We start from the raw sequence: 26,609 nt of genomic DNA, 5'->3' as shown, positions 1-26,609 counted from the left end.
AGTCTGCCTGTGTGTTGGTCTGCCTGTGCTGGTCTGCCTGTGTTGGTCTGTGTGTTGTTCTGCCTGTGTTAGTCTGCCTGTGTGTTGGTCTGCCTGTGCTGGTCTGCCTGTGTTAGTCTGCCTGTGTTGATCTGCCTGTGTTGGTCTGTGTGTTGTTCTGCCTGTGTTGGTCTGTGTGTTGGTCTGTGTGTTGGTCTGCCTGTGTTGTTCTGCCTGTGTTGGTCTGTGTGTTGGTCTGTGTGTTGGTCTGCCTGTGTTGTTCTGCCTGTGTTGGTCTGTGTGTTGGTCTGACTGTGTTGGTCTGCCTGTGTTGGTCTGTGTGTTGTTCTGCCTGTGTTGGTCTGCCTGTGTTGGTCTGCCTGTGTTGGTCTGTGTGTTGGTCTGTGTGTTGGTCTGCCTGTGTTGTTCTGCCTGTGTTGGTCTGTGTGTTGGTCTGACTGTGTTGGTCTGCCTGTGTTGGTCTGCCTGTGTTGTTCTGCCTGTGTTGGTCTGCCTGTGTTGGTCTGTGTGTTGTTCTGCCTGTGTTAGTCTGCCTGTGTTGGTCTGCCTGTGTTGGTCTGTGTGTTGGTCTGCCTGTGTTGGTCTGCCTGTGTTGGTCTGTGTGTTGGTCTGCCTGTGTTAGTCTGCCTGTGTTGGTCTGCCTGTGTTGGTCTGTGTGTTGGTCTGCCTGTGTTGGTCTGTGTGTTAGTCTGCCTGTGTTGGTCTGACTGTGTTGGTCTGTGTGTTGGTCTGCCTGTGTTGGTCTGTGTGTGTTGGTCTGCCTGTGTTGGTCTGTGTGTGTTGGTCTGCCTGTGTTGGTCTGACTGTGTTGGTCTGCCTGTGTTGGTCTGCCTGTGTTGGTCTGACTGTGTTGGTCTGTGTGTTGGTCTGCCTGTGTTGGTCTGACTGTGTTGGTCTGCCTGTGTTGGTCTGTGTGTTGGTCTGCCTGTGTTGGTCTGCCTGTGTTGGTCTGTGTGTTGGTCTGCCTGTGTTGGTCTGACTGTGTTGGTCTGTGTGTTGGTCTGCCTGTGTTGGTCTGTGTGTTGGTCTGACTGTGTTGGTCTGTGTGTGTTGGTCTGCCTGTGTTGCTCTGCCTGTGTGTTGCTCCTCCACCCTGCTCCACCCAGGAGGCGTAGCCGCTCCAGCTCATCAGTCCTCTCACCTGTTACCATTAACCCAGTCAGCCTTCCACTAGTCACCAGGTCACCAGGTTACCTGCCGAGGTAGAGACCTCTCACTAGTCTAGTTTACCAGAGTCCTCGTATTAAGTGTGAACGATAGTGATTTACATTACGTGTGAAACCGTTTGTTACCTTCACTTCACCAGACAGTCCTTCTGGTCTTTCCTGGTTTAGTCACTTCTCCATCCTGCTTGATCTTTTAGTTTCCATCTGTCCATTGTCCCAGTGGACCTTCCACCTGTCCAGTGTCCCAGTGGACCCACCACCTTCCACCTGTCCAGTGTCCCAGTGGACCTTCCATCTGTCCATTGTCCCAGTGGACCTTCCACCTGTCCAGTGTCCCAGTGGACCCACCACCTTCCACCTGTCCAGTGTCCCAGTGGACCTTCCATCTGTCCATTGTCCCAGTGGACCTTCCACCTGTCCAGTGTCCCAGTGGGGTCCCCCCGCCGGGATCCACCCAGCCTGCCACACTGGTTTGGTTTTTGAAATAAAAGCAGGTTGTGGATCCTCGGGCCTCGGACCCAGAGACAGTTTCCTCCTGTTCGGTCCCTCAGCCTCACAACATGACAGATAGAAGAAAGTTCATTATTTTAATTCTATATTTTGAATCTAATATTTTATGTTGTTTCATTTTTAAGGTTTGGAGATCTGTTAACACTTATTGTGTATATGTATGTATAATGTTGGTGTGTTGAACCAAATGTTCAGAATGAACCAACTCTTTCTTGCAATGACTTTGAAATATTTTAGAGAAATACTCTGAATTAAAAACTTTACAGAACAACTGTGGATTCTAATGACTTGATTTGAAACGGTGTAGATCTAAAGTGTGACTCCTGGGGGGGACAGGAGTCCCCCCAGGAGTCCCCCCAGGAGTCCCCCTCAGGAGTCCCCCCCAGGAGTCCCCCCAGGAGTCCCCCCCAGGAGTCCCCCCCAGGAGTCCCCCTCAGGAGTCCCCCCAGGAGTCCCCCTCAGGAGTCCCCCCAGGAGTCCCCCCAGGAGTCCCCCTCCGGCCCTGGTTGATGATGTCTGAATATCAGGCGGGAGTTTAGTGTCTGTTTGTTCAGGACGGCCTGCTGGGGGCGGAGCCTGCTGGGGGCGGAGCCTGCTGGACTTCAGCCTGCAGTGTTTGTCAGTCCAGCTTCATGTTTACTCAGTTACAGTACTTGTGGTATTACAGCAGCGACATGCGACTCCTCTCAGGCCGTCACACCGTCGGAGCGCTGAAGAGGAGTTACTCCTGGTCCAATCAGATGAGAGCAGGCTCAGGTGAACTTTGACCTCCTACAGTCCAGCAGCCAAACTCAAGAACTTCAGAACCTTCTGGTCCTGAACTCCGACACACTGGAGCTCTGTTTCCACGACAACCACTCAACATAAGAACGCATCGTTTTTGTTTTTTTTGGTTTCAGAAAAGTTTTGATGTAGTTTTCAGGTTGGGCCACTAGTTGGTGCTGTTGGTTGTTTTTGTAATGAAACCACACACGCATGCATCAAAGCAGTAGCTAAAGGTCAGTACTTGGATCGGTACTCTGTATCATGAAGTAGCTAAAGGTTAGTACTTGTATTGGTACTCTTTATCATGAAGTAGACAAAGGTCAGTACTTGTATCGGTACTCTATATCATGAAGGATCTAAAGGTCAGTACTTGTATTGGTACTCAGTATCGGGAACTAGCTAAAGGTTAGTACCCGGTAGTAGGTCAGTACTCGTATTGGTACTCAGTATCAGGAAGTAGCTAAAGGTTAGTACTTGTATTGGTACTCTGTATCATGAAGTAGTTAAAGTTCAGCGCTTGTATCAGTACTCTGTATCATGAAGTAGCTAAAGGTCAGTACTTGTATTGGTACTCTGTATCATGAAGTAGACAAAGGTCAGTACTTGTATTGGTACTCTGTATCATGAAGTAGACAAAGGTCAGTACTTGTATCGGTACTCTATATCATGAAGGAGCGAAAGGTCAGTACTTGTATTGGTACTCAGCATCAGGAAGGAGCTAAAGGTTAGTACTTGGTAGTATGTTAGTACTCGGTCAGCAGCTGCTTGGGTAGATGGCTTGGCCTACCTGAGCAGTGCTGCCTGGAATGGCACCAGCAACATCCTGCAACTTCCCTGCAACAGCGATGCCGAGGAGTTCATGGTGTCCAGAACCTGTGAGCTGTTGCAGTGCAGCGAGTCCAGGGATCCAAAGGTTCCATCAGCTGGCATCCAGGTGCAAAATGGGAAGTGGACATATTCTGGAGGTGGCTGAGTCAAGACTGACAGACGGCACCGGTGGGGTCCAGAGCCCCAGGGCGGGAAGGAAGTGACTACTTCCCAACAACCAGAGGGGAAGTGAGGCGACTTCTTGTGCAGCAGGAAGTTCAGGCAGGTGCAGAGGACCAGCAGGATGGTAGGGTAGGGACATAGGAGTAGGGCTGAATGATTTTGGAAAATAATCTCATTAATCTCATTGCAATTTTTTTCCTCAATATTGCGAATGTGATTTAATATGGGATTATTTTTTCAAAGTACTCTTCTCATGTATTTTTCAACAAACAAGCAATAAATCAATGTGTATTATAATAAACAATATCAGGTTTATTCTACATAAATTGTTCTTTCTTATGATAATGGCTTGGATAGCACTGAGTCAAAGCGTGTACAGAGACCATTATTCATTCATAGCAGTCCCATACTAGCACTGTGGGTAAAGTGCCTTGCCCAAGGACACAACAACAATGACTTTTTGATAGAGTGGGATTCAAACCACCAACCCTCCGGTTATTGGACGACCGATTCTACTACTGAGCCACGATAGATCGCCCCGTAAGTTAAGTTAAAGTCAAATGAAGCATGTATTCATATGAAAGACAGTTTATTTATCTTCTACTTCAATTACAATAGTAAACTTACTAAGTACTGTGACATGCAGTTTTGTCAGCATTCACCACAACAAGCCAACTGCTGGTCCATTGTGCTGATCAAAGCCCTAAACCCAGGCTGGGTCACTATACTAATGCAGGGCTGGACATTAAAGATCAAAGCCCTAAACCCAGGCTGGGTCACTATACTAATGCAGGGCTGGACATTAAAGATCAAAGCCCTAAACCCAGGCTGGGTCACTATACTAATGCAGGGCTGGACATTAAAGATCAAAGCCCTAAACCAGGCTGGGTCACTATACTAATGCAGGGCTGGACATTAAAGATCAAAGCCCTAAACCAGGCTGGGTCACTATACTAATGCAGGGCTGGACATGAAGGATCAAAGTATCTTTGTTCCATGTGGACAATGTGGGGGTCTGCGTGACCTCAACCTCTCATAATAAACTAGTTCTATCTTTAGAACCTCAGAATGACTTTATTAATCCCTGGGGAAATTCTTGAGCAAGGCAGCAGCAACACAGTGTTTCCAGCTCTAACGCAGCTCCAACCATTGGGACTATTTTCAGGGAGTTTAGCGTGGAGTAGGACGCAGCTTCACGGAGGTGTGAATCGCCTGCTGACAGCCTGGAGGAGCTGCTGCTCATTGTTTTGATGTCAGAGCTGTTCTCCTCCGAGAGCTGGAGTTTGAAAACGCTGACGTCTGGCTGCAGAGCGCCGCCCTGCTGGACTACGGCTTTGCTAACATCCACGTTGCTGCGTTGGTTTGCTAACATCCACGTTGCTACGTTGTTTTGCTAACATCCACGTTGCTGCGTTGCTTTGCTAACATCCACGTTGCTGCGTTGCTTTGCTAACATCCAGGTTGCCAGTGGCGTTTCTCGATGTAAATACTTGGTGGGGTAAGATTTTATTTCAGGTTTAGTGACACCACTGAATTTCAAAGTAAAGTGTGTGCACAACCTCTTAGCCACAACATAATAACCACCATATAGGCGTTGATCCCGTAAAAATGTTGAGCCTTGGAAATAGCCGACCAAAAAAAAAAAATAAATAAAAAAAAAAAAAAAAAATATATATATATATATATATATATATATATATATATATAAGTGAAGGGGTTTGAACCAGGTCATAATATTTCTAATGCGGCAGCTCAGCCACTGGACCAACGGTAAAGAAACAAATTAATGAGATTCTTAAAAAATGTTCCTCACCGTGTCAGTTTACAACTACTTACTTTAATTTTCTCTGCTGAACTAAGCTTCAAACTCGTCCTCGTAAATAACCAAACTCATTAATTTTTATTCTTAACTGTTTGTTAGCTTTAGCTGCTAACAAACTGGTATTTGTTCGACTCGCTCCGGTTCTGTGAAGCTCCGCCTCAATCAGCACCAGCCAATCAGCTCTGAGCATCTAATGACGTTGTTAGTGGGGCTTCGGGCTTCAAGACCCACGAGGCGTCAAAATCACCTGAACTGAATGAACGGAGCCACAGCCTGAGCATGAACACTTTACTGCATGCAATACACACTGCATGGTGAGAGAGGGGCGAGCTACACTAATGCAATACACACTGCATGGTGAGAGAGGGGCGAGCTACACTAATGCAATACACACTGCATGGTGAGAGAGGGGCGAGCTACACTAATGTAATACACACTGCATGGTGAGAGAGGGGCGAGCTACACTAATGCAATACACACTGCATGGTGAGAGAGAGGCGAGCTACACTAATGCAATACACACTGCATGGTGAGAGAGGGGCGAGCTACACTAATGCACCATCAGTGTAGATCAGGAGGAAACAGGAAGCAGCAAGAGGAGACCAGTAACCAGGGAGGACAGTCCTCACAGTAACCATGTACTCTATAAGAGGAAGTTTTATTCACAGACAAGAAAATATTGTAGATAATCTTAAAGAAATAGTAGCATACTTTGCATGCAGTCCTTTCTGATGACACCAGGTGGCGCTCAGTCCCCCTGCCCCTAATGACCAGTTGCCCCTGCATGTTGCCGTGTTGCTTTGTAAATATCCACTGTCCAGCCCTTTAAATGGGCATCATGTCTTTCACTATGAACTCTGTTATGGCCTCAGATATTTCCTGCAGTTTTGAATTATGTTCATAAGGAGTAATACTGCTGCTCTGCGCCGCTCACCATGTATATGTGGGCGCATGACACGAGCAGGACATGCAAATCGTCACGTGACCAGATCACGTGACCAGATCACGTGAGCACTCAAATCGCACCTTAGAAAATCCCGTTTTATCTTATCGCGATATTATCGCAAATGCAATGAATCATTCCGCCCGGGAAAGGAGCATGGACTGAGTGGGACAATGTTCTACAGCATAACATCGCCTGGTCCAACATCTGGAAGGCAGACTTCTACTGCTTCAGGTTTTTGGTCCAAGCGGTGTCCAACGTCCTACCACGTCCAGCCAACCTTCACATCTTGGGCAAAATAGAAAGCCCTTCCTGTCCCCACTGCTCAGGCCGGGGATCCCCTGAACTCCTCCTCAGCAGCTCTTGGAGACGGACGCTATCGCATGACCAGGGGACAACATAGCCACCACCATCAATACCCTCAAGGACCTCCAGAAGCCAGAGTCCATCATGTTTCACAGAGCTAGAGAGAACCCTAACCCACAACCTCGGGCGGTCTGGACTCCTCGCCTCCGCCACTGACTGGACCTTGGAAAACAGCTGAGGTTCCCTGCCAGCAGAACATCGTCAGGACTGCGACCAGATGTGATCCTTCTGTCCGAGTCCACCAAGCAGCTGATCCTTCTGGAGCTCACAGGGCCTTGGGAAGAGCGCAAGGACGAGGCCTGTGAGAGGAAACGTGCCAAGTACCAGGAGCTGGTGTACGAGTGTAGGAGGCAAGGCTGGAGAACCTGCTGTGAACCTCGGTAGGGTCGCCTGGGCAACGGCGTCTGATGGTGAAAGACCGAAACACCCGATGACCCCAGGTTACATGACGGTGACGTGTCCCAGTGTGTCTAGTAGGTGTATCTTTCACCAGGTTAGTATTCATATCAGTACTCGGTATCGCAAGTAGCTACAAGTTAGTACTTGTATCAGTACTCGGTATCGGTAAGTAGCTACAGGTTAGTACTTGTATCAGTACTCGGTATCGGTAAGTAGCTCCAGGTTAGTACTTGTATCAGTACTCAGTATCGGTAAGTAGCTACAGGTTAGTACTTGTATCAGTACTCGGTATCGGTAAGTAGCTCCAGGTTAGTACTTGTATCAGTACTCGGTATCGGTAAGTAGCTCCAGGTTAGTACTTGTATCAGTACTCGGTATCGGTAAGTAGCTCCAGGTTAGTACTTGTATCAGTACTCGGTATCGGTAAGTAGCTCCAGGTTAGTACTTGTATCAGTACTCGGTATCGGTAAGTAGCTCCAGGTTAGTACTCTTTCAAACAGTATTCTCTGCTCGTCCTTCGTTGGGGATCGTCGGGGTTTGATGTTAAATCTTTGGTTCTGTCAAGAGAAAGGTTTGGAACCGCTGCTACAGATGAACGTAGTTTTATTTGAAAGAACACAACATAAATAATCAGAAGACAGAACGTGACGTGAAGAACGTGGAGTTTGTTTCCCTGAATCCTGAAATCTTGTGGATTTTGGCTCTGCAAGGCGAGACGAGGACGATCGTTCAGGAAGCAGATCTTTGGGTCTCTGTACATTTTATACATCTGTACATGTACGTCATCACATCAGGTCCTACAGCGCACCGCCTCCTCCTCCTGCTCCTGCTCCTCCTCCTCCTCCTGCTCCTGCTCCTCCTCCTCCTGCTCCTCCTCCTCCTCCTCCTCGGGTTCGCAGGTCGTGCCAGAGTTTGACGAAAGGTTCCCGGTTCTTCCAGATCAACTCGTGACCAAACAGGACGTACCACCTGAGGACAGAGAAGCGTCTGGTTAAAGGGTTACAGAGCATGTCTTCGTCTCCGCCGTCACTGGTCAGTTTGGTTTGAAGAGCCTCTGCTCGGTCATTGTGTTGGTTCTCTGTGGTTCTCTGTCTTTTTATCTTTTGTGCAACTTAAGGTTTTCCAGCAGTTTTCAGAATAAAGACTTGGAGTTCTTCAGGGAACAACTCTGGGTCCTCTTCTAGATTCATTTGCACAATTAAACAATTCTCTGTGTTAGTCTGTTTTACTTGAAGCCAACTCAGATATTTTCAGAACAAAATAAAGTTCTTGAAGAGCTTCCATCAGCTTCTGGAAGTTCTTGAATCAATGAGCCGAGCCACTGGACGTCATTTACTGTTGTTGCAAGTTAATCAAGTAATTCTGGAACAAAAAGTAGTTCCTGGTTGTTCTGGGGTGACGGAGTTCCTCAGGGATTCATCCTGGCTGCTCCTTACATTTTGGTTTTCTAGTCTGAATCTAGTCCGGACTGGAGTCGTCATGAGGAGAAGCGACTGGATGAAGATCAGACGTGAGAGAAGTCAGCTGCTCTGCCGGAGCGCCTCCTGCTGGCTCCACTGGTACTCACACTCCGAATAGAGCTCCTCCCAAATGAGCCGCGTGGTCGAAAAACTTCCAGCCCAACACCAAACCAGCCGTATCCATGGCAACGATGGCCTTCAGAGCCTGTGGAGGACAGAAAAGGTGAGGAGGAGGAAGAGATGGGGTGGACAAGGAGGAGGAGGGGGGAGGGAGGAGGAGGACGGGGGTGGGGGCAGGAGGAGGAGGAGGAGGAAGAGATGGGGTGGACAAGGAGGAGGAGGAGGGGGAGGAGGAGGAGGACGGGGTGGGGGCAGGAGGAGGAGGAGGAGGAAGAGATGGGGTGGACAAGGAGGAGGAGGAGGAGGAGGAGGAGGAGGAAGAGATGGGGTGGACAAGGAGGGGGGGGGGGAGGAGGAGGAGGAGGAGGAAGAGATGGGGTGGACAAGGAGGAGGAAGAGATGGGGTGGACAAGGAGGAGGAGGAGGAGGAGGAAGAGATGGGGTGGACAAGGAGGAGGAGGGGGGAGGGAGGAGGAGGACGGGGGTGGGGGCAGGAGGAGGAGGAGGAGGAAGAGATGGGGTGGACAAGGAGGAGGAGGGGGGGAGGAGGAGGACGGGGTGGACAAGGAGGAGGAGGGGGGGGAGGAGGAGGACGGGGTGGGGGCAGGAGGAGGAGGAGGAGGAAGAGATGGGGTGGACAAGGAGGAGGAGGAGGAGGAGGAAGAGATGGGGTGGACAAGGAGGAGGGGGGTGGGAGGAGATGAGGAGGACGGGGGTGGGGGCAGGAGGAGGAGGACGGGGAGGGACAGGAGGAGGAGGAGGAGGATGGGAGGGGGAAGAGATGAGGTGGACAAGGAGGAGGGGGGAGGAGGAGGAGGAGATGAGGAGGATGGGGGGGGGGGGAGATGAGGAAGAGATGGGGTGGACAAGGAGGGGGGGGGATGAGGAGGACGGGGGAGGGACAGAAAAGGTGAGGAGGAGGACGGGGGGGGGACAGGAGGAAGAGATGAGGAGGACGGGGGGGGGTAAATGAGGTGGACAAGGAGGAGGGGGGATGAGGAGGATGGGGGAGGAGAATATGAGGAGGAGATGAGGAGGACAAGGAGGAGGAGGGGAAAGAGGGGGAGGAGGAGATGAGGAGGATGGGGGGGGTGAATGAGGTGGACAAGGAGGAGGAGGGGGAGGAGGAGGAGGAGATGAGGAGGACGGGGGGGCAGGAGGAGGAGATGGGGAGTACGGGGGGGGGAGGAGGAGGAAGAGATGAGGAGGACGGGGGGGGGGGGAGATGAGGTGGACAAGGACGAGGGGGGAGAGATGAGGAGGACAAGGAGGAGGAGGGGAAAGAGGGGGAGGAGGAGATGAGGCGGAAGAGATGAGGAAGAGGAGGGAGGACAAGGAGGAGGAGGAGGGGGAGGAGATGAGGAGGAAGAGATGAGGAGGAGGAGGGAGGAAATGAGGAGGAGGAAGAGATGAGGAGGACGGGGGGGGGGAGATGAGGTAGACAAGGACGAGGGGGGGAGAGATGAGGAGGACAAGGAGGAGGAGGGGAAAGAGGGGGAGGAGGAGATGAGGAGGAAGAGATGAGGAAGAGGAGGGAGGACAAGGAGGAGGAGGAGGAAGAGATGGGGTGGACAAGGAGGAGCAGGGGGGGGAGGAGGAGGACGGGGTGGGGGCAGGAGGAGGAGGAGGAGGAAGAGATGGGGTGGACAAGGAGGAGGGGGTGGGAGGAGATGAGGAGGACGGGGGTGGGGGCAGGAGGAGGAGGACGAGGGGGGACAGGAGGAGGAGGAGGAGGATGGGAGGGGGAAGAGATGAGGTGGACAAGGAGGAGGGGGGAGGAGGAGGAGATGAGGAGGACGGGGGGGGAGGGGATGAGGTGGACAGGGGGGGGGGATGAGGAAGAGATGGGGTGGACAAGGAGAGGGGGGGGAAGTTGGGGAGGACGGGGGAGGGACAGAAAAGGTGAGGAGGAGGACGGGGGGGACAGGAGGAAGAGATGAGGAGGACGGGGAGGGAAGAGATGAGGAGGACAAGGAGGAGGAGGAGGAGGAGATGAGGAGGACGGGGGGGGGTAAATGAGGTGGACAAGGAGGAGGGGGGATGAGGAGGATGGGGGAGGAGAATATGAGGAGGAGATGAGGAGGACAAGGAGGAGGAGGGGAAAGAGGGGGAGGAGGAGATGAGGAGGATGGGGGGGTGAATGAGGTGGACAAGGAGGAGGAGGGGAAAGAGGGGGAGGAGGAGATGAGGAGGAAGAGGAGGGAGGACAAGGAGGAGGAGGAGGAGATGAGGAGTACGGGGGGGGGGAGGAAGAGATGAGGAGGACAAGGACGAGGGGGGAAGAGATGAGGAGGACAAGGAGGAGGAGGAGATGAGGAGGACGGGGGGCAGGAGGAGGAGATGGGGAGGACGGGGGGGGGGGAGATGAGGAGGACGGGGGGGGGGGGATGAGGTGGACAAGGACGAGGGGGGGAGAGATGAGGAGGACAAGGAGGAGGAGGGGAAAGAGGGGGAGGAGGAGATGAGGCGGACGGGGGGGGGGGAGATGAGGTGGACAAGGACGAGGGGGGGAGAGATGAGGAGGACAAGGAGGAGGAGGGGAAAGAGGGGGAGGAGGAGATGAGGCGGAAGAGATGAGGAAGAGGAGGGAGGACAAGGAGGAGGAAGAGGGGGAGGAGATGAGGAGGAAGAGATGAGGAGGAGGAGGGAGGAAATGAGGTGGAGGAAGAGATGAGGAGGAGGGGGGGAGAGATGAGGTGGACAAGGACGAGGGGGGGAAAGAGGGGGAGGAGGAGATGAGGAGGAAGAGATGAGGAAGAGGAGGGAGGACAAGGAGGAGGAGGAGATGAGGATGAAGAGATGAGGAAGAGGAGGAGGAGTCTTACGTTGGCTGCAGTGAAGGTGAACATGGGGAGGAAGATGATGGCCAGTTTGGCTTCAGGCATTTTGGTGCAGACGGCAGCGAGGACAGTCATGATGGCTCCAGACTGAGGATGAACACACACACACACACACACACACACACACACACACACACACACACACACACACACACACACACACACACACACACACACACACACACACACACACACACACACACACACACACACACACACACACACACACACACACACACACACACACACACACACTGGAGATGTAAACTCTCAAAAATGTTCAGTTTCAACTGCAGTGACGGAAAAACAACGGCTGCTAAACCAAGAGTCACCAACTGAGTACAGAGCAGCTAGCAGAGCAGCTAGCAGAGCTGAGCAGCGACTCCAGATTACTAATCTCAATCTGAGCTCCTCTGGGAGTCTTACCGCTCCGAGCGACGGGCCGAACCTGCCGGTGGCCGTCTTACCCACGTAGCTGGCAAAGGAGGAGACGACGCCTGAGGAGAGAGGAGGAGCATCAGAGCACACAGCTGCAGTCACATGACCCAGAGACTCAGAGCGGCGCAGAGTGGCACCTGCAGACAGGTAGACGGCCAGGAACTGCTCGCGGCCCAGCAGGGACACGGCGCTGCTGGAGAAGCTCCACAGGACGTACATGTTGGCCGCCATGTGGAAGAAAGAGAAGTGGCTGAAGGTGGAGAGCAGCATGGGCCAGCACAGAGTCCCTGAAAAACCACGCAGGCAGTCAGTCCCTGAACGCACCGCCATCTACTCCTACTCCTTTAGTTACTTCTGAGAAGAGTACTGGAGCTACGTCACCACTCAATCACACAAGTAACTCAATATTTGGTATGATTATAGGTCAGCTCAGTAGGTAGAGCCTGAGACTCTCAAGGTAGAGGGTTTATGTCCCACACCGGGCACCACCTTCCTGTGGGCTCTCCACCTTCCTGAGGGCTCTCCACCTTCCTGAGGGCTCTCCACCTTCCTGTGGGCTCTCCACCTTCCTGTGGGCTCTCCACCCGCAGGAAGGTTCTTAATGGTGCTATGTGATGTGGGTGACGGTGCTCAGACTGACACCCCCACCACCCGGAAACGGATAAGACGGATGGATGGATGGAGGGATGGATGGATGGAGGGATAAGATGGAGGGATGGATGGAGGGATGGATGGAGGGATGGAGGGAGGGATGGAGGGTATGATTATGATAATAATAATCTGATGTTAGAAGAGGAAGACGACGAGCTTTGCCTAATGCTAAAGCTAACAGCTAACAGAGAGGGTCAGGGGTCACTGGTGGTGAGAGAGTAATCAGTTACTGTGGGGTCAGGGGTCACTGGTGGTGAGAGAGTAATCAGTTACTGTGGGGTCAGGGGTCACTGGTGGTGAGAGAGTAATCAGTTACTGTGGGGTCAGGGGTCACTCACTGGAGGCGGGGTTGGCAGTGAAGTATCGGATCATGAGGCGCTGCAGCGACGGAACCCTCCAGCAGCAGAACACCACCACGTTAGCAGCAATGATCCCTGGGAAGAAACACCAGTGTCAGTAGAGCTCCAGGGCAGTAGAGCTCCGGGGCAGTAGAGCCATGGGGCAGTAGAGCTCCGGGGCAGTAGAGCTCCGGGGCAGTAGAGCTCCAGGGCAGTAGAGCCATGGGGCAGTAGAGCTCCGGGGCAGTAGAGCCATGGGGCAGTAGAGCTCCAGGGCAGTAGAGCTCCAGGGCAGACCAGCAGCACTCACCTGTCACTGTCCTCTGGCCTTCACTCAGGCTGTTCCACAATTGGTTGATCTAAAACACAAAGAGCCAATCACAACTCGGTGTGGGCGGAGATCAAGACCTGTCTGTCTCTGTGTGTGTGTGTGTGTGTGTGTGTGTGTGTGTGTGTGTGTGTGTGTGTGTGTGTGTGTGTGTGTGTGTGTCTCTCTCTCTCTCTCTCTCACCTCTTTGCGGACGTCCCCTCGTTTCTGCGGCCGAAGCGTGTCCAGCCAATCAGCTCGCAGCTGGTCGAAGTAGCTCTGCACTCGGGACTTGAGGGACTCGTACTGCCATATCGCGGCGGCGCCAAAGGAGCAGCCTGTGAACTGAGGCGGAGTCAACACCTGTGACCTCACAGGTGACGTCACGTAGGTAAACCTGCCTTACCCCCACGGTGAACACCAGCGGTTTGACGAGGCGACCAAAGGACCGTGGCGAGGTGGGCGGAGCCTGCGGCTCCCACTGAGGGGCGGGGCTAAGGTCCTCCTCCATCTTCTTTTCTGGTTTCCTGGAAACTTTCCTGAAGCTGCATTTCTGCTGGAAGCTGTGAGGACCCCTGCTGGACAGACGGGGAACTTCACACACACAACGGATGGACGGCCAAGATATAGAGCATCTTCCTCCTCTAACATCAGATTCTAGAGCATCTTCCTCCACTAACATCAGATTCTAGAGCATCTTCCTAATCTAACATCAGATTATAGAGCATCTTCCTAATCTAACACCAGATTATAGAGCATCTTCCTCCTCTAACATCAGATTATAGAGCATCTTCCTCCTCTAATATCCAGGTTATACATCATCTTCCTGCTCTAACACCAGATTATAGAGCATCTTTCTCCTCTGACCTCCAGATTTTAGAGCATTTTCCTGCTCTAACATCAGACTAAAGACCATCTTCCTCCTCTAACACCAGATTATAGAGCATTTTCCTCCTCTAACATCAGAATATAGAGCATCTTCCTCCTCTAACACCAGATTATAGACCATATTCCTCCTCTAACATCAGATTATAGTGCATCTTCCTGCGTTAACACCAGATTATAGAGCATCTTCCTCCTCTAACACCAGATTATAGAGCATCTCCCTCCTCTAATATCAGATTATAGAGCATCTTCCTCCTCTAATATCAGATTCTAGAGCATCTTCCTGCTCGAACATCCAGATGAACTTGAGCGAGCCAACAGTAATGCCAACAGTTGAAGCTACAATAATACAAAGAGCTGGATTAACTCTGCAGTAACTAGTTAAACTGGTAATGAATAGTAATCAACATGAACACACACACCCTCCCTCCCTCACCTGGCCCCCCTCCCTCACCTGGCCCCCCTCCCTGGACTCCGCAGCAGCTCCTCTCCGGTCAGTCTGAGCAGGACGGAGCAGCTCCTCCACGCCATGTTGGTCCTCCCGTCAGAAGATTCATGTCCGGAGTGACCGGGAGAGGATGCAGCGCCCCCGGAGGAAGGGAGGAGAAACACTGTTTCTCCGTTCGATTTCACTCGGCTCCACTCGGCTCCTTTTGTCTCCTCTCGGTTTTTCTCGGCTTCTCTCGGCTCCGCTCCTCTCGGTTTCTCTCGGCTCCTCTCGGTTTCCCTCGGCTCCTCTCGGATCCGCTCGGCCCCACTCGGCTCCTCTCGGCTCCGCTCCGGACAGACCAGCTGCTGCAGTCTCGGCGGAGCTGAACCTGCTGTGACCGCGGAGGAAAGATGGCGGCTCCTGCTCTCTCCAGCCGGGCAGGCTCGGCGGGCAGCCTCGGGAACAGCCCCACCATGGCTGCAGGGAGGCTGCCGCACGGCGGCGGCGTCGGGCCTGAGCTCGACTTCAGGTCGGCGGCCCGCATGGAGGACCTGAACCGACTCATCCAGGAGTTCAGCAAGCACGACCAGCGGGAGTACGACGACCAGCGGGCCCTGGAGATCCACACGGCCAAGGACTTCATCTTCTCCATGCTGGGTGAGCACACACCGGGCGGTGGCTGCTGCGGGAGGGGGGTCGCGGTGCAGAGCTCCGGGCTCCGGGCTCCGGGCTCGAGCTGCTGGGTGCGGCGGAGCAGGTGGCCCGAGATGCGGGGAGGATGCGGGGAGGATGCGGGGAGGATGCGGGGAGGATGCGGGGAGGATGAGGGGAGGATGAGGGGAGCATGCGGGGAGGATGAGGGCTCTCCTCCGCCCAGGTGAGGCTCACCTGATGCGGTCACTCTCCTCTGCATTTCGCTGGTTCAGGATATTTAATGATCTTCATCACTCGTAAGCTGCCAGGTCGGATCTCCGTCCTTCACTGAGACCAGGTCTCTTGGTCGTCTGCTTCCTGTTTTTAATTCTTCGTTCTCACACTTGATCTCCTCTGCTTGTTCTGCAGTTTATTGTCATTTGTTGGTTGTTTGGTGTCATTCGGAGGTTGTTTTGATTCTCTTTGTGGTTTATTTGTGTTTGTTTGTTGGTGTTGTTTTGCGTCTCTGTCCTCGTTTGTCGTTGTTCCGTGGTTGTTTTGCATCTCTGTAGTTTATGTCTGTAAGTAGTTGTTCGATGTAGTTGTTTTGTTGTTTCACAGTCGTTTGGTGGTCTGTGACCACACCGTACTGTACCAAACTACACCGTACTGTACCAAACTACACCGTACTGTCCCGCACCACACCACACCGTACTGTCCCACACCGCACCGTACTGTCCCGCACCATACCACACCGCACTGTACTGTACCGCACCGTACCACACCACACCATACTGTACCGCACTGTACTATACTGCACCGCACTGTGCCACACAGTGCTGTACCACACCATACTGTACCACACCGCACTGTACTGCACCGTACTGTACCGCACCACACTGTACTGTACCACACCGTACTGTACCGCACCGCACTGTACTGCACTGCCCCACACTACACCGTACTGTACCGCACCACACCGCACTGTACCACACTGCACTGTAACGCACCACACCACACCGCACTGTACCACACCGCACCGTACTGTGCCGCAACACACCACACCGTACTGTCCCGCACTGCACCGTACTGTCCCGCACCTTACTGTGCCGCACCACACCACACCGTACTGTCCCGCACCGCACCGTACTGTACTGTACCACACCACACCGTACCGCACCAAACCGCACTGTACGGTACCGCACCGTACCACACCGTACTGTCCCGCACCGTACTGTCCCGCACCGCACCACACCGTACTGTCCCGCACCGTACTGTCCCGCACCGCACCACACCGTACTGTACGGTACCGCACCGTACCACACCGTACTGCCCCGCACCACACCACACCGTACTGTCCCACACCGCACCGTACTGTCCCGCACCACACCGCACTGTCCCGCACCAAACCACACCGTACAGTACCACACCACACCACACCGTACAGTACCACACCAAACCACACCGTACAGTACCACACCACACCACACCGTACCGCACCAAACCACACAGTACTGTACCACACCGCACTGTACCGCACCGTACTGTGCCGCAACACACCACACCGTACTGTCCCGCACCACACCGCACCAAACCGCGCCATACTGTACCGCACCGCACTGTATTGTACCACACCGTATTGTACCACACCGCACTGTACCGCACCGCACTGTACTGCACCACACTACACCGTACTGTACCGCACCAAACCACACCGCACTGTACCGCACCGTACTGTCCCGCACCACACCGTACTGTCCCGCACCGCACCGTACTGCCCCGCACCACACCACACCACACCGTACCGCACCAAACCACACCGTACTGCCCCGCACCACACCACACCGTACTGTACCGCACCGTACTGTCCCACACCGCACTGTACCACACCGAACCACACCGTACTGTCCCGCACCACACCACACCGTACTGTCCCACACCGCACCGTACTGCCCCACACCACACCGTACTGTCCCGCACCATACCACACCGCACTGTACTGTACCGCACCGTACCACACCACACTGTACCGCACCGTACTGTCCCGCACCACACCGTACTGTCCCGCACCATACCACACCGCACTGTACTGTACCGCACCAAACCACACCGCACTGTACCGCACCGTACTGTCCCGCACCACACCGTACTGCCCCGCACCACACCACACCGTACCGCACCAAACCACACCGTACTGCCCCGCACCACACCGCACCGTACTGTCCCACACCGCACCGTACTGTCCCGCACCACACCACACCGTACCGCACCATACCACACCGCACCGTACCGCACCGTACCACACCACACCGTACTGTCCCGCACCGTACTGCCGCGCACCACACCGTACTGTCCCGCACTGTACTGCCCCGCACCGCACCACACCGTACTGTCCCGCACCGTACTGCCCCGCACCACACCGTACTGTCCCGCACCGCACCACACCGTACTGTACGGTACCGCACCGTACCACACCGTACTGCCCCGCACCGCACTGTACTGTCCCGCACCGTACTGCCCCGCACCACACCACACCGTACTGTCCCGCACCGTACTGTCCCGCACCACACCGCACTGTCCCGCACCAAACCACACCGTACAGTACCACACCACACCACACCGTACCGCACCAAACCACACCGTACTGTACCACACCGCACTGTACCGCACCGTACTGTGCCGCAACACACCACACCGTACTGTCCCGCACCACACCGTACCGCACCAAACCGCGCCATACTGTACCGCACCGCACTGTATTGTACCACACCGTATTGTACCACACCGCACTGTACCGCACCGCACTGTACTGCACCACACTACACCGTACTGTACCGCACCAAACCACACCGCACTGTACCGCACCGTACTGTCCCGCACCACACCGTACTGCCCCGCACCACACCACACCGTACCGCACCAAACCACACCGTACTGCCCCGCACCACACCGCACCGTACTGTCCCACACCGCACCGTACTGTCCCGCACCACACCGCACTGTACCACACCGTACTGTCCCGCACCACACCACACCGTACCGCACCATACCACACCGCACCGTACCGCACCGTACCACACCATACCATACTGTACCGCACCACACCGTACCGCACTGTACTATACTGCACCGCACTGTGCCACACAGTGCTCTACCACACCATACTGTACCACACCGCACTGTACTGCATGTACTGTACCGCACCGTTCTCTACCGCACCGTACTCTACTGCACCACACTATACTGTACCGCACCACACTGTACCACACCATACTGTACTGTACCGCACCGTACTGTACTGTACTGCACTGCCCCACACTACACCGTACTGTACCGCACCACACCGCACTGTACCACACTGCACTGTAACGCACCACACCGTACTGTACTGTACTGTACTGCACTGCCCCACACTACACCGTACTGTACCGCACCACACCGCACTGTACCACACCGAACCACACCACACTGTCCCGCACCAAACCACACCGTACTGTACCACACCGCACTGTACCGCACCACGCCACACCGCACTGTACCGCACCGTACTGTCCCGCACCGTACCGTACTGTCCCACACCACACCGTACCGCACCAAACCGCACTGTACGGTACCGCACCGTACCACACCTTACTGCCCCGCACCACACCACACTGCACTGTCCCACACCACACCACACCGTACTGTACCGCACCACACCACACCGTACTGTCCCACACCGCACCGTCCTGTCCCGCACCACACCGCACTGTACCACACCGTACTGTCCCGCACCATACCACACCGCACTGTACTGTACCGCACCGCACCACACCGCACTGTACCACACCGTACTGTCCCGCACCATACCACACCGCACTATACTATACTGCACCGCACTGTGCCACACAGTGCTGTACCACACCATACTGTACCACACCATACTGTACCACACCGCACTGTACTGCACCGTACTGTACCGCACCACACCGCACTGTACTGCACCGTTCTGTACCGCACCACACTGTACTGTACCACACCGTACTGTACCGCACCGCACTGTACTGCACTGCCCCACACTACACCGTACTGTACCGCACCACACCGCACTGTACCACACTGCACTGTAACGCACCACACCGTACTGTACCACACCACACCGTACTGTCCCGCACTGCACCGTACTGTCCCGCACCACACCGTACCGCACCAAACCACACTGTACGGTACCGCACCGTACCACACCACACCGCGCCATTCTGTACCGCACCACACTGTACTGTACCGCACTGTACCACACCGCACTGTACCGCACCGCACTGTACCGCACCACACCGTACTGTCCCGCACTGCACCGTACTGTCCCGCACCTTACTGTGCCGCACCACACCACACCGTACTGTCCCGCACCGCACCGTACTGTACCACACCACACCGTACCGCACCAAACCGCACTGTACGGTACCGCACCGTACCACACCGTACTGTCCCGCACCGTACTGCCCCGCACCGCACCGCACCACACCGTACTGTCCCGCACCGTACTGCCCCGCACCACACCGTACTGTCCCGCACTGTACTGCCCCGCACCGCACCACACCGTACTGTCCCGCACCGTACTGCCCCGCACCACACCGTACTGTCCCGCACCGCACCACACCGTACTGTACGGTACCGAACCGTACCACACCGTACTGCCCCGCACCACACCGCACTGTACTGTCCCGCACCGTACTGCCCCGCACCACACCACACCGTACTGTCCCGCACCGTACTGTCCCGCACCACACCGCACTGTCCCGCACCAAACCACACCGTACAGTACCACACCACACCACACCGTACCGCACCAAACCACACCGTACTGTACCACACCGCACTGTACCGCACCGTACTGTGCCGCAACACACCACACCGTACTGTCCCGCACCACACCGTACCGCACCAAACCGCGCCATACTGTACCGCACCGCACTGTATTGTACCACACCGTATTGTACCACACCGCACTGTACCGCACCGCACTGTACTGCACCACACTACACCGTACTGTACCGCACCAAACCACACCGCACTGTACCGCACCGTACTGTCCCGCACCACACCGTACTGCCCCGCACCACACCACACCGTACCGCACCAAACCACACCGTACTGCCCCGCACCACACCGCACCGTACTGTCCCACACCGCACCGTACTGTCCCGCACCACACCGCACTGTACCACACCGTACTGTCCCGCACCACACCACACCGTACCGCACCATACCACACCGCACCGTACCGCACCGTACCACACCATACCATACTGTACCGCACCACACCGTACCGCACTGTACTATACTGCACCGCACTGTGCCACACAGTGCTCTACCACACCATACTGTACCACACCGCACTGTACCGCATGTACTGTACCGCACCGTTCTCTACCGCACCGTACTCTACTGCACCACACTATACTGTACCGCACCACACTGTACCACACCATACTGTACTGTACCGCACCGTACTGTACTGTACTGTACTGCACTGCCCCACACTACACCGTACTGTACCGCACCACACCGCACTGTACCACACTGCACTGTAACGCACCAAACCACACCGTACTGTACTGTACTGTACTGCACTGCCCCACACTACACCGTACTGTACCGCACCACACCGCACTGTACCACACCGAACCACACCACACTGTCCCGCACCAAACCACACCGTACTGTACCACACCGCACTGTACCGCACCACGCCACACCGCACTGTACCGCACCGTACTGTCCCGCACCGTACCGTACTGTCCCACACCACACCGTACCGCACCAAACCGCACTGTACGGTACCGCACCGTACCACACCTTACTGCCCCGCACCACACCACACTGCACTGTCCCACACCACACCACACCGTACTGTACCGCACCACACCACACCGTACTGTCCCACACCGCACCGTCCTGTCCCGCACCACACCGCACTGTACCACACCGTACTGTCCCGCACCATACCACACCGCACTGTACTGTACCGCACCGCACCACACCGCACTGTACCACACCGTACTGTCCCGCACCATACCACACCGCACTATACTATACTGCACCGCACTGTGCCACACAGTGCTGTACCACACCATACTGTACCACACCATACTGTACCACACCATACTGTACCACACCGCACTGTACTGCACCGTACTGTACCGCACCACACCGCACTGTACTGCACCATTCTGTACCGCACCACACTGTACTGTACCACACCGCACTGTACTGCACTGCCCCACACTACACCGTACTGTACCGCACCACACCACACTGTACCACACTGCACTGTAACGCACCACACCGTACTGTCCCGCACTGCACCGTACTGTCCCGCACCACACCGTACCGCACCAAACCACACTGTACGGTACCGCACCATACCACACCACACCGCGCCATTCTGTACCGCACCACACTGTACTGTACCGCACTGTACCACACCGCACTGTACCGCACCGCACTGTACCGCACCACACTGTACTGTACCGCACTGCACTGTACTGTACCACACCGTACTGTGCCGCACCACACCACACCGTACTGTACCGCACCACACCACACTGTACCACACTGCACTGTAACGCACCACACCGTACTGTCCCGCACTGCACCGTACTGTCCCGCACCACACCGTACCGCACCAAACCACACTGTACGGTACCGCACCATACCACACCACACCGCGCCATTCTGTACCGCACCACACTGTACTGTACCGCACTGTACCACACCGCACTGTACCGCACCGCACTGTACCGCACCACACTGTACTGTACCGCACTGCACTGTACTGTACCACACCGTACTGTGCCGCGCTGCACCACACCGTACCGCACTGTACTGCGCCACACTGTACTGTACTGCACCATACTGTTCCACACCAGAACACAGCACATTTTGTGCAGTGGAACTAAGGCTTCAGTCTACACTTTTATTGAGTCCAACAGACTCACTGCTGCCCCCTAGTGCATTTAAAGTGCTGGAACAACGTATCTCTTATTCTGATCTTATTCTGTTTGCCGGTTTGTCCATGCAACTCTCCTGTCTTCTGAACGCCTCTGACTGAGTGTCCTTGTGTCCCTTCTTGTCCTAGGTATGGTCCAGAAGTTGGACCAGAAGCTGCCGGTGGCCAACGAGTACCTGCTACTGTCAGGTGGCGTGCGGGAGGGCGTGGTGGACATGGACCTGGACGAGCTGAGTGTGTACGCCCGCGGCACCGACTATGACATGGACTTCACCCTGCTGGTCCCGGCACTCAAACTCCATGACCGCAACCAGCCGGTGACGCTGGACATGAGGCACTCGGCGCTGGGCCACTCGTGGCTCAGCCTGCGGCTGTTCGACGAGGCCACCATCAACAAGTGGAAGGACTGCTGCACCGTGGTGGACCACATTAACGGCACCACCAACTACTTCTTCTCTCCCACGCTGGTGGCTGACTGGTTCTACCAGTCCATCTCCCTGGTGCTGCTAGAGGTGCAGAAGAAGCCTCAGCGGGGGATGCCCCGCGTGGAGAAGGTGGAGCGCAACGGGACCGTCATCTCCGTGGTTCTGGGCGTGGGCAGCAGCCGCATGCTGTATGACATCGTCCCCGTGGTGTCCTTCAAGGGCTGGCCGGCCGTGGCCCAGAGCTGGCTGATGGAGAACCACTTCTGGGATGGCAAGATCACGGAGGAGGAGGTGATCAGCGGCTTCTACCTGGTGCCCGCCTGCTCCCACAAGGGCCGCAAGGAGAACGAGTGGCGCCTGTCGTTCGCCCGCAGCGAGGTGCAGCTGAAGAAGTGCATCTCGTCCAGCCTCATGCAGGCGTACCAGGCCTGCAAGGCCATCATCATCAAGCTGCTGTCGCGGCCCAAGGCCGTCAGCCCGTACCACCTGCGCAGCATCATGCTGTGGGCCTGCGACCGCCTCCCCGCCACCTACCTGGGCCAGGACGACTTCTCCGCCCATTTCCTGCTGGGCCTCATCGACGACCTGCAGCACTGCCTGGTCAACAAGACCTGCCCTAACTACTTCATCCCGCAGTGCAACATGCTGGAGCAGCTGTCGGACGAGACCGCCATGCTGCACGCCCGCAAGCTCTCCTCGGTGCGCTCCGACCCGGCCGAGCACCTGCGCACCACCATCGAGCACGCCAAGGCCGCCAACAGGCTGACGCTGGAACTGCAATGGCGGGGGAGCGCCGCCAACCCGCCGTCACCGCAGTCGGACGCCGGCGGCGAGAATCAGCCTGATGACCGCCTGGCTAAGAAGCTGCAGCAGCTGGTGACGGAGAACCCCGGCAAGTCCATCTCGGTCTTCATCAACCCGGACGACGTGACGAGGCCGCACTTCCGCATCGACGACAAGTTCTTCTGAGACTCCTCCTCCTCCCCCACCCCGTTCCGTTTCTCTGCCACAGAGTGAAGTGCGGTGATCGTCTCGTCGTGTCTGCCACAGTTTATACATTTTTTTAATGTTTATCCGAGCTCCCCTCGGCTCGTCACTGTGCCCGCGGTTCTCTACCTGCTGGTTGCCTTGAAGCTGTCAGCTGAACAGCAGCGGCTTGTTTTTACCCAGAAGGACGAGCAGATCCGCCGTCAGAGCCAATCCAACGCTTCCTTTTTACCCCACTCTTTTGAAGCCACACCCCTTTTAAGTGTTTCTAACCCGACACTGAACATTTGCCTTTTTTTGTCGTCTCCAGATGATTCTTTTTGTTGTGTTAAAGAAGGGAAGCCTCGGTGAGGCCGGTCTGACGGTGGACTCTGCCTCTGAGGACTGTCTGCCCCGTCCCCCACCGCCGGGGGACTGACCCCCACCCACTGGGGGACAATGGTACTAACGTCCTAGAAACACTAACTGTAAATAGATGCAATGTAGATGTGAAGAGAAACTGACGATTATTTGTGAACTACTTTTTGTCTAATTTTGCACAGAATGTAAAAAAACAAGAAAACAAATCACCTTTTCCCTCCTGACGGTGGCGCTGTGTCGTCCCGGCTCCATGTTTCATGTGAGAGGACAGCTGTAATCACACTCTGGTTCTTCATCATGACTGTCCTTCAGAATGAAACACACCCACAGCTGCTCAGAAGACTCGTCAGGAACTACTCTGATTACAGTTACTGCCTCTCTCACGAGTACACAGACCTCCTGCTCGTCGGTGTCGTCATGACGTCACTATTTTCTTCTTTGGACTCAGTTAAAAGGTTTAGTCAGAGCCGGAGACACGCCGTGTTTACATCTCGACATCAGCTCTTAAAGGGACAAGCACGTATTTACATTAGTTCTTAAAGGGACAGACACATTGACATCAGGTCGTTGGCCTGCCACACGCTGTACGATGTTCTTTCCAGACGGGAGAAAACAACGGTGAGAGAACGGGTCAATAGCTCTGGTCTCGGCTTTAAATCTGTGAGACTGTTCAAGGTCGTTGTCATGGCAACCAGAGAAAAAATTCTGAGCGTTTCAAAAATGTGTGTTAATGATGACGCTGTTGCGACCGACATCAACTAACTAACCAACAGAAATGACGTAGTGATCAGCGCCACACTGGAGCGAAACACAAACAGACGTTTGCGCTGCGACGAAACACGTTAAAAATAATAACAAACATTACAAATTGTCTCGGGTCCTCGCCTGAGGGACAGAAACAACAACTTTTTGGGGATTTCTCTCCAAAACAAACAAGGCTCTGTTCATGTTCCACAACTTTTTTGTGTGAATGGAAGCTGCACGCCTCTGACGCTTTATTATTGAGCAATCACGTGACACACGATCTGCACACGGCAAACTTCACGTCGTGACCCAAGTTTATTAGATTCACGTCGTACGGTGTAGCTGACGCCGAACTTATTAGATTGTTAAAATCCTTCCGTTTGTTGCGGGCATTAAAGAAGCAGACATATTTACATCAGCTCTTAAAGAGACAGACACATATTTACAGGTCTTAAAGAGACAGACACACTGACGTCACAGCTGAGCATCGCTCTGAGTCCAGTTCAACAGATCCAGGATCTCCTTCGGTGATCTGTTTGAACCAAACTAAAGGTCTCTGTTCACGGCGTCGGAGCGCCCGAGTCTTCGGAGCAGACTGAGAATTCCTGATGAGTCCTCTGTTGATTGGTTGTTAAAGATTGTGAAGCAGCCAATCAGAGCTGAGCAAGTCGACCCCCGAGTTACGGTCGTCCGCACAGCTCTGGTTCACCTCAGGTTCACCGGCTGCACTTTGACCTCCAGCTGGTCCCGTGTCACCCGTGATGTCACTTCCTGCTTCAGTCACTGTAACCTGCTCTCCTCTTCCGTGCTTCAGGGTCCACGGTTCGATTCCCACATAAAACAAGCAGCTCGGCAGCGGAGAACTTGTGGAGAACCTACGGTGTTCTGCTGAGAGGAGAACAGACCCGTCCACATCTGGAGAGCGTCTCATTAGAACATCTCAGTAGAACGTCTCAGTAGAACGTCTCAGTAGAACATCTTAGTAGAGCATCTCAGTAGAACGTCTCAGTAGAACATCTCAGTAGAACGTCTCAGTAGAACGTCTCAGTAGAACGTCTCAGTAGAACGTGTTTGCTCCTTGATGTTTGACCTTCAGTCTGGAGTCCCTGATTGGACGCTGGGCTCAAAGCATTCTGGGAGTTGTGGTTTGCGGAGCTGCTTGTTTTTGTGAGTTCTCATGTTTTCTAGTTAGAATCTTAAAAAAAAAAAAAAAAAACGTCTTTTGTCGACCATATTTTCATCCTCAAGTGCAATTAGTGAAACACACACACACACACACACACACACACACACACACACACACACACACACACACACACACACACACACACACACACACACACACACATCCTGGTTTACCCCCCCAGATGTTCCTCACACCATCAAAGTGCCGCACGGCGTCCCGCCGGTGGAAACGTGATCCGTGACCTTAAAGACGTTCCTCCCGTGTGTTGGAACCTTTGAACTGTGACTTCTTCTTCTTCTGTGGTGTATCAGGCTGCTCTGCTTCGTCCTCGCGTTGACTTTCTTTATGCAAACCCCCCCACACACACTTTAACTCCTCACTGTACAGTAGAGTCGCATAAAGTCTTTTAACCAGAACCCCCGGTCTCCAGTGTCTTCCCCCTGCCGAGCCGTGTGTGTGTGTGTGTGTGTGTGTGTGTGTGTGTGTGTGTGTGTGTGTGTGTGTGTGTGTGTGTTTTCATCACAAGAACAAACAGCGCCAACTAGTGGTCTAATGTGAGAACTACATTAATAATAATGGCTTGTATTTATGTAGTACTTTCTTCACGCTGACTCGTTGCGTCCAGAGACCTCGGCCCCTCCGACCTCCACCAACATTCATGCACCATTCATACGAGGCAATGTGGGTAAAGTGCCTTGCCCAAGGACACAACGACAATGACTGTTAGAGTGGGATTCGAACCGCCAACCCTCCGGTTATTGGACGACCAACTCTACCGAAAAATGCAAAAACACTGAGATTTCACTTGAAACGTTGTAGAAACGGGAAAAGTTCCTGATGCTGTTTGATGGAC

At 54.3% G+C, this 26,609-nt stretch overlaps 2 protein-coding genes across 3 annotated transcripts; one reads left to right on the top strand and one right to left on the bottom strand.

Moving 5' to 3' along the window:
• Positions 1–7,536: 7,536 nt before the first annotated feature.
• Positions 7,537–14,566, bottom strand: parlb (presenilin associated, rhomboid-like b). Of its 2 annotated transcripts, none has more exons than XM_080460404.1 (10): positions 14,455–14,560; positions 13,522–13,690; positions 13,320–13,460; positions 13,119–13,167; positions 12,809–12,904; positions 11,957–12,106; positions 11,808–11,878; positions 11,367–11,468; positions 8,529–8,626; positions 7,537–7,930 (listed from the first exon to the last, which is right to left on the bottom strand). In XM_080460404.1, exons 1-10 carry the CDS (start codon positions 14,529–14,531, stop codon positions 7,759–7,761), a joined length of 1,125 nt encoding a protein of 374 aa, XP_080316530.1. In that variant the 5' UTR covers positions 14,532–14,560; the 3' UTR covers positions 7,537–7,758. The 2 variants fall into 2 exon arrangements, with proteins under 2 accessions (XP_080316530.1, XP_080316531.1); XM_080460405.1 differs by having other exon boundaries at positions 7,549–7,930; positions 13,522–13,709; positions 14,455–14,566.
• A 242-nt stretch (positions 14,567–14,808) lies between these two features.
• LOC308107640 (nucleotidyltransferase MB21D2) lies at positions 14,809–25,786 on the top strand. The gene is made up of 2 exons (XM_080460097.1): positions 14,809–15,087; positions 22,184–25,786. The coding sequence occupies exons 1-2, from the start codon at positions 14,841–14,843 to the stop codon at positions 23,446–23,448; spliced, it is 1,512 nt and encodes a 503-aa protein (XP_080316223.1). The 5' UTR covers positions 14,809–14,840; the 3' UTR covers positions 23,449–25,786.
• Positions 25,787–26,609: the final 823 nt, after the last annotated feature.

This window comes from Lipophrys pholis, assembly GCF_963383615.2.
Source record: "Lipophrys pholis genome assembly, chromosome: 3".
Lineage (NCBI taxonomy): Eukaryota > Metazoa > Chordata > Actinopteri > Blenniiformes > Blenniidae > Lipophrys > Lipophrys pholis.
This window is presented reverse-complemented; position numbering and strand designations above follow the sequence as displayed.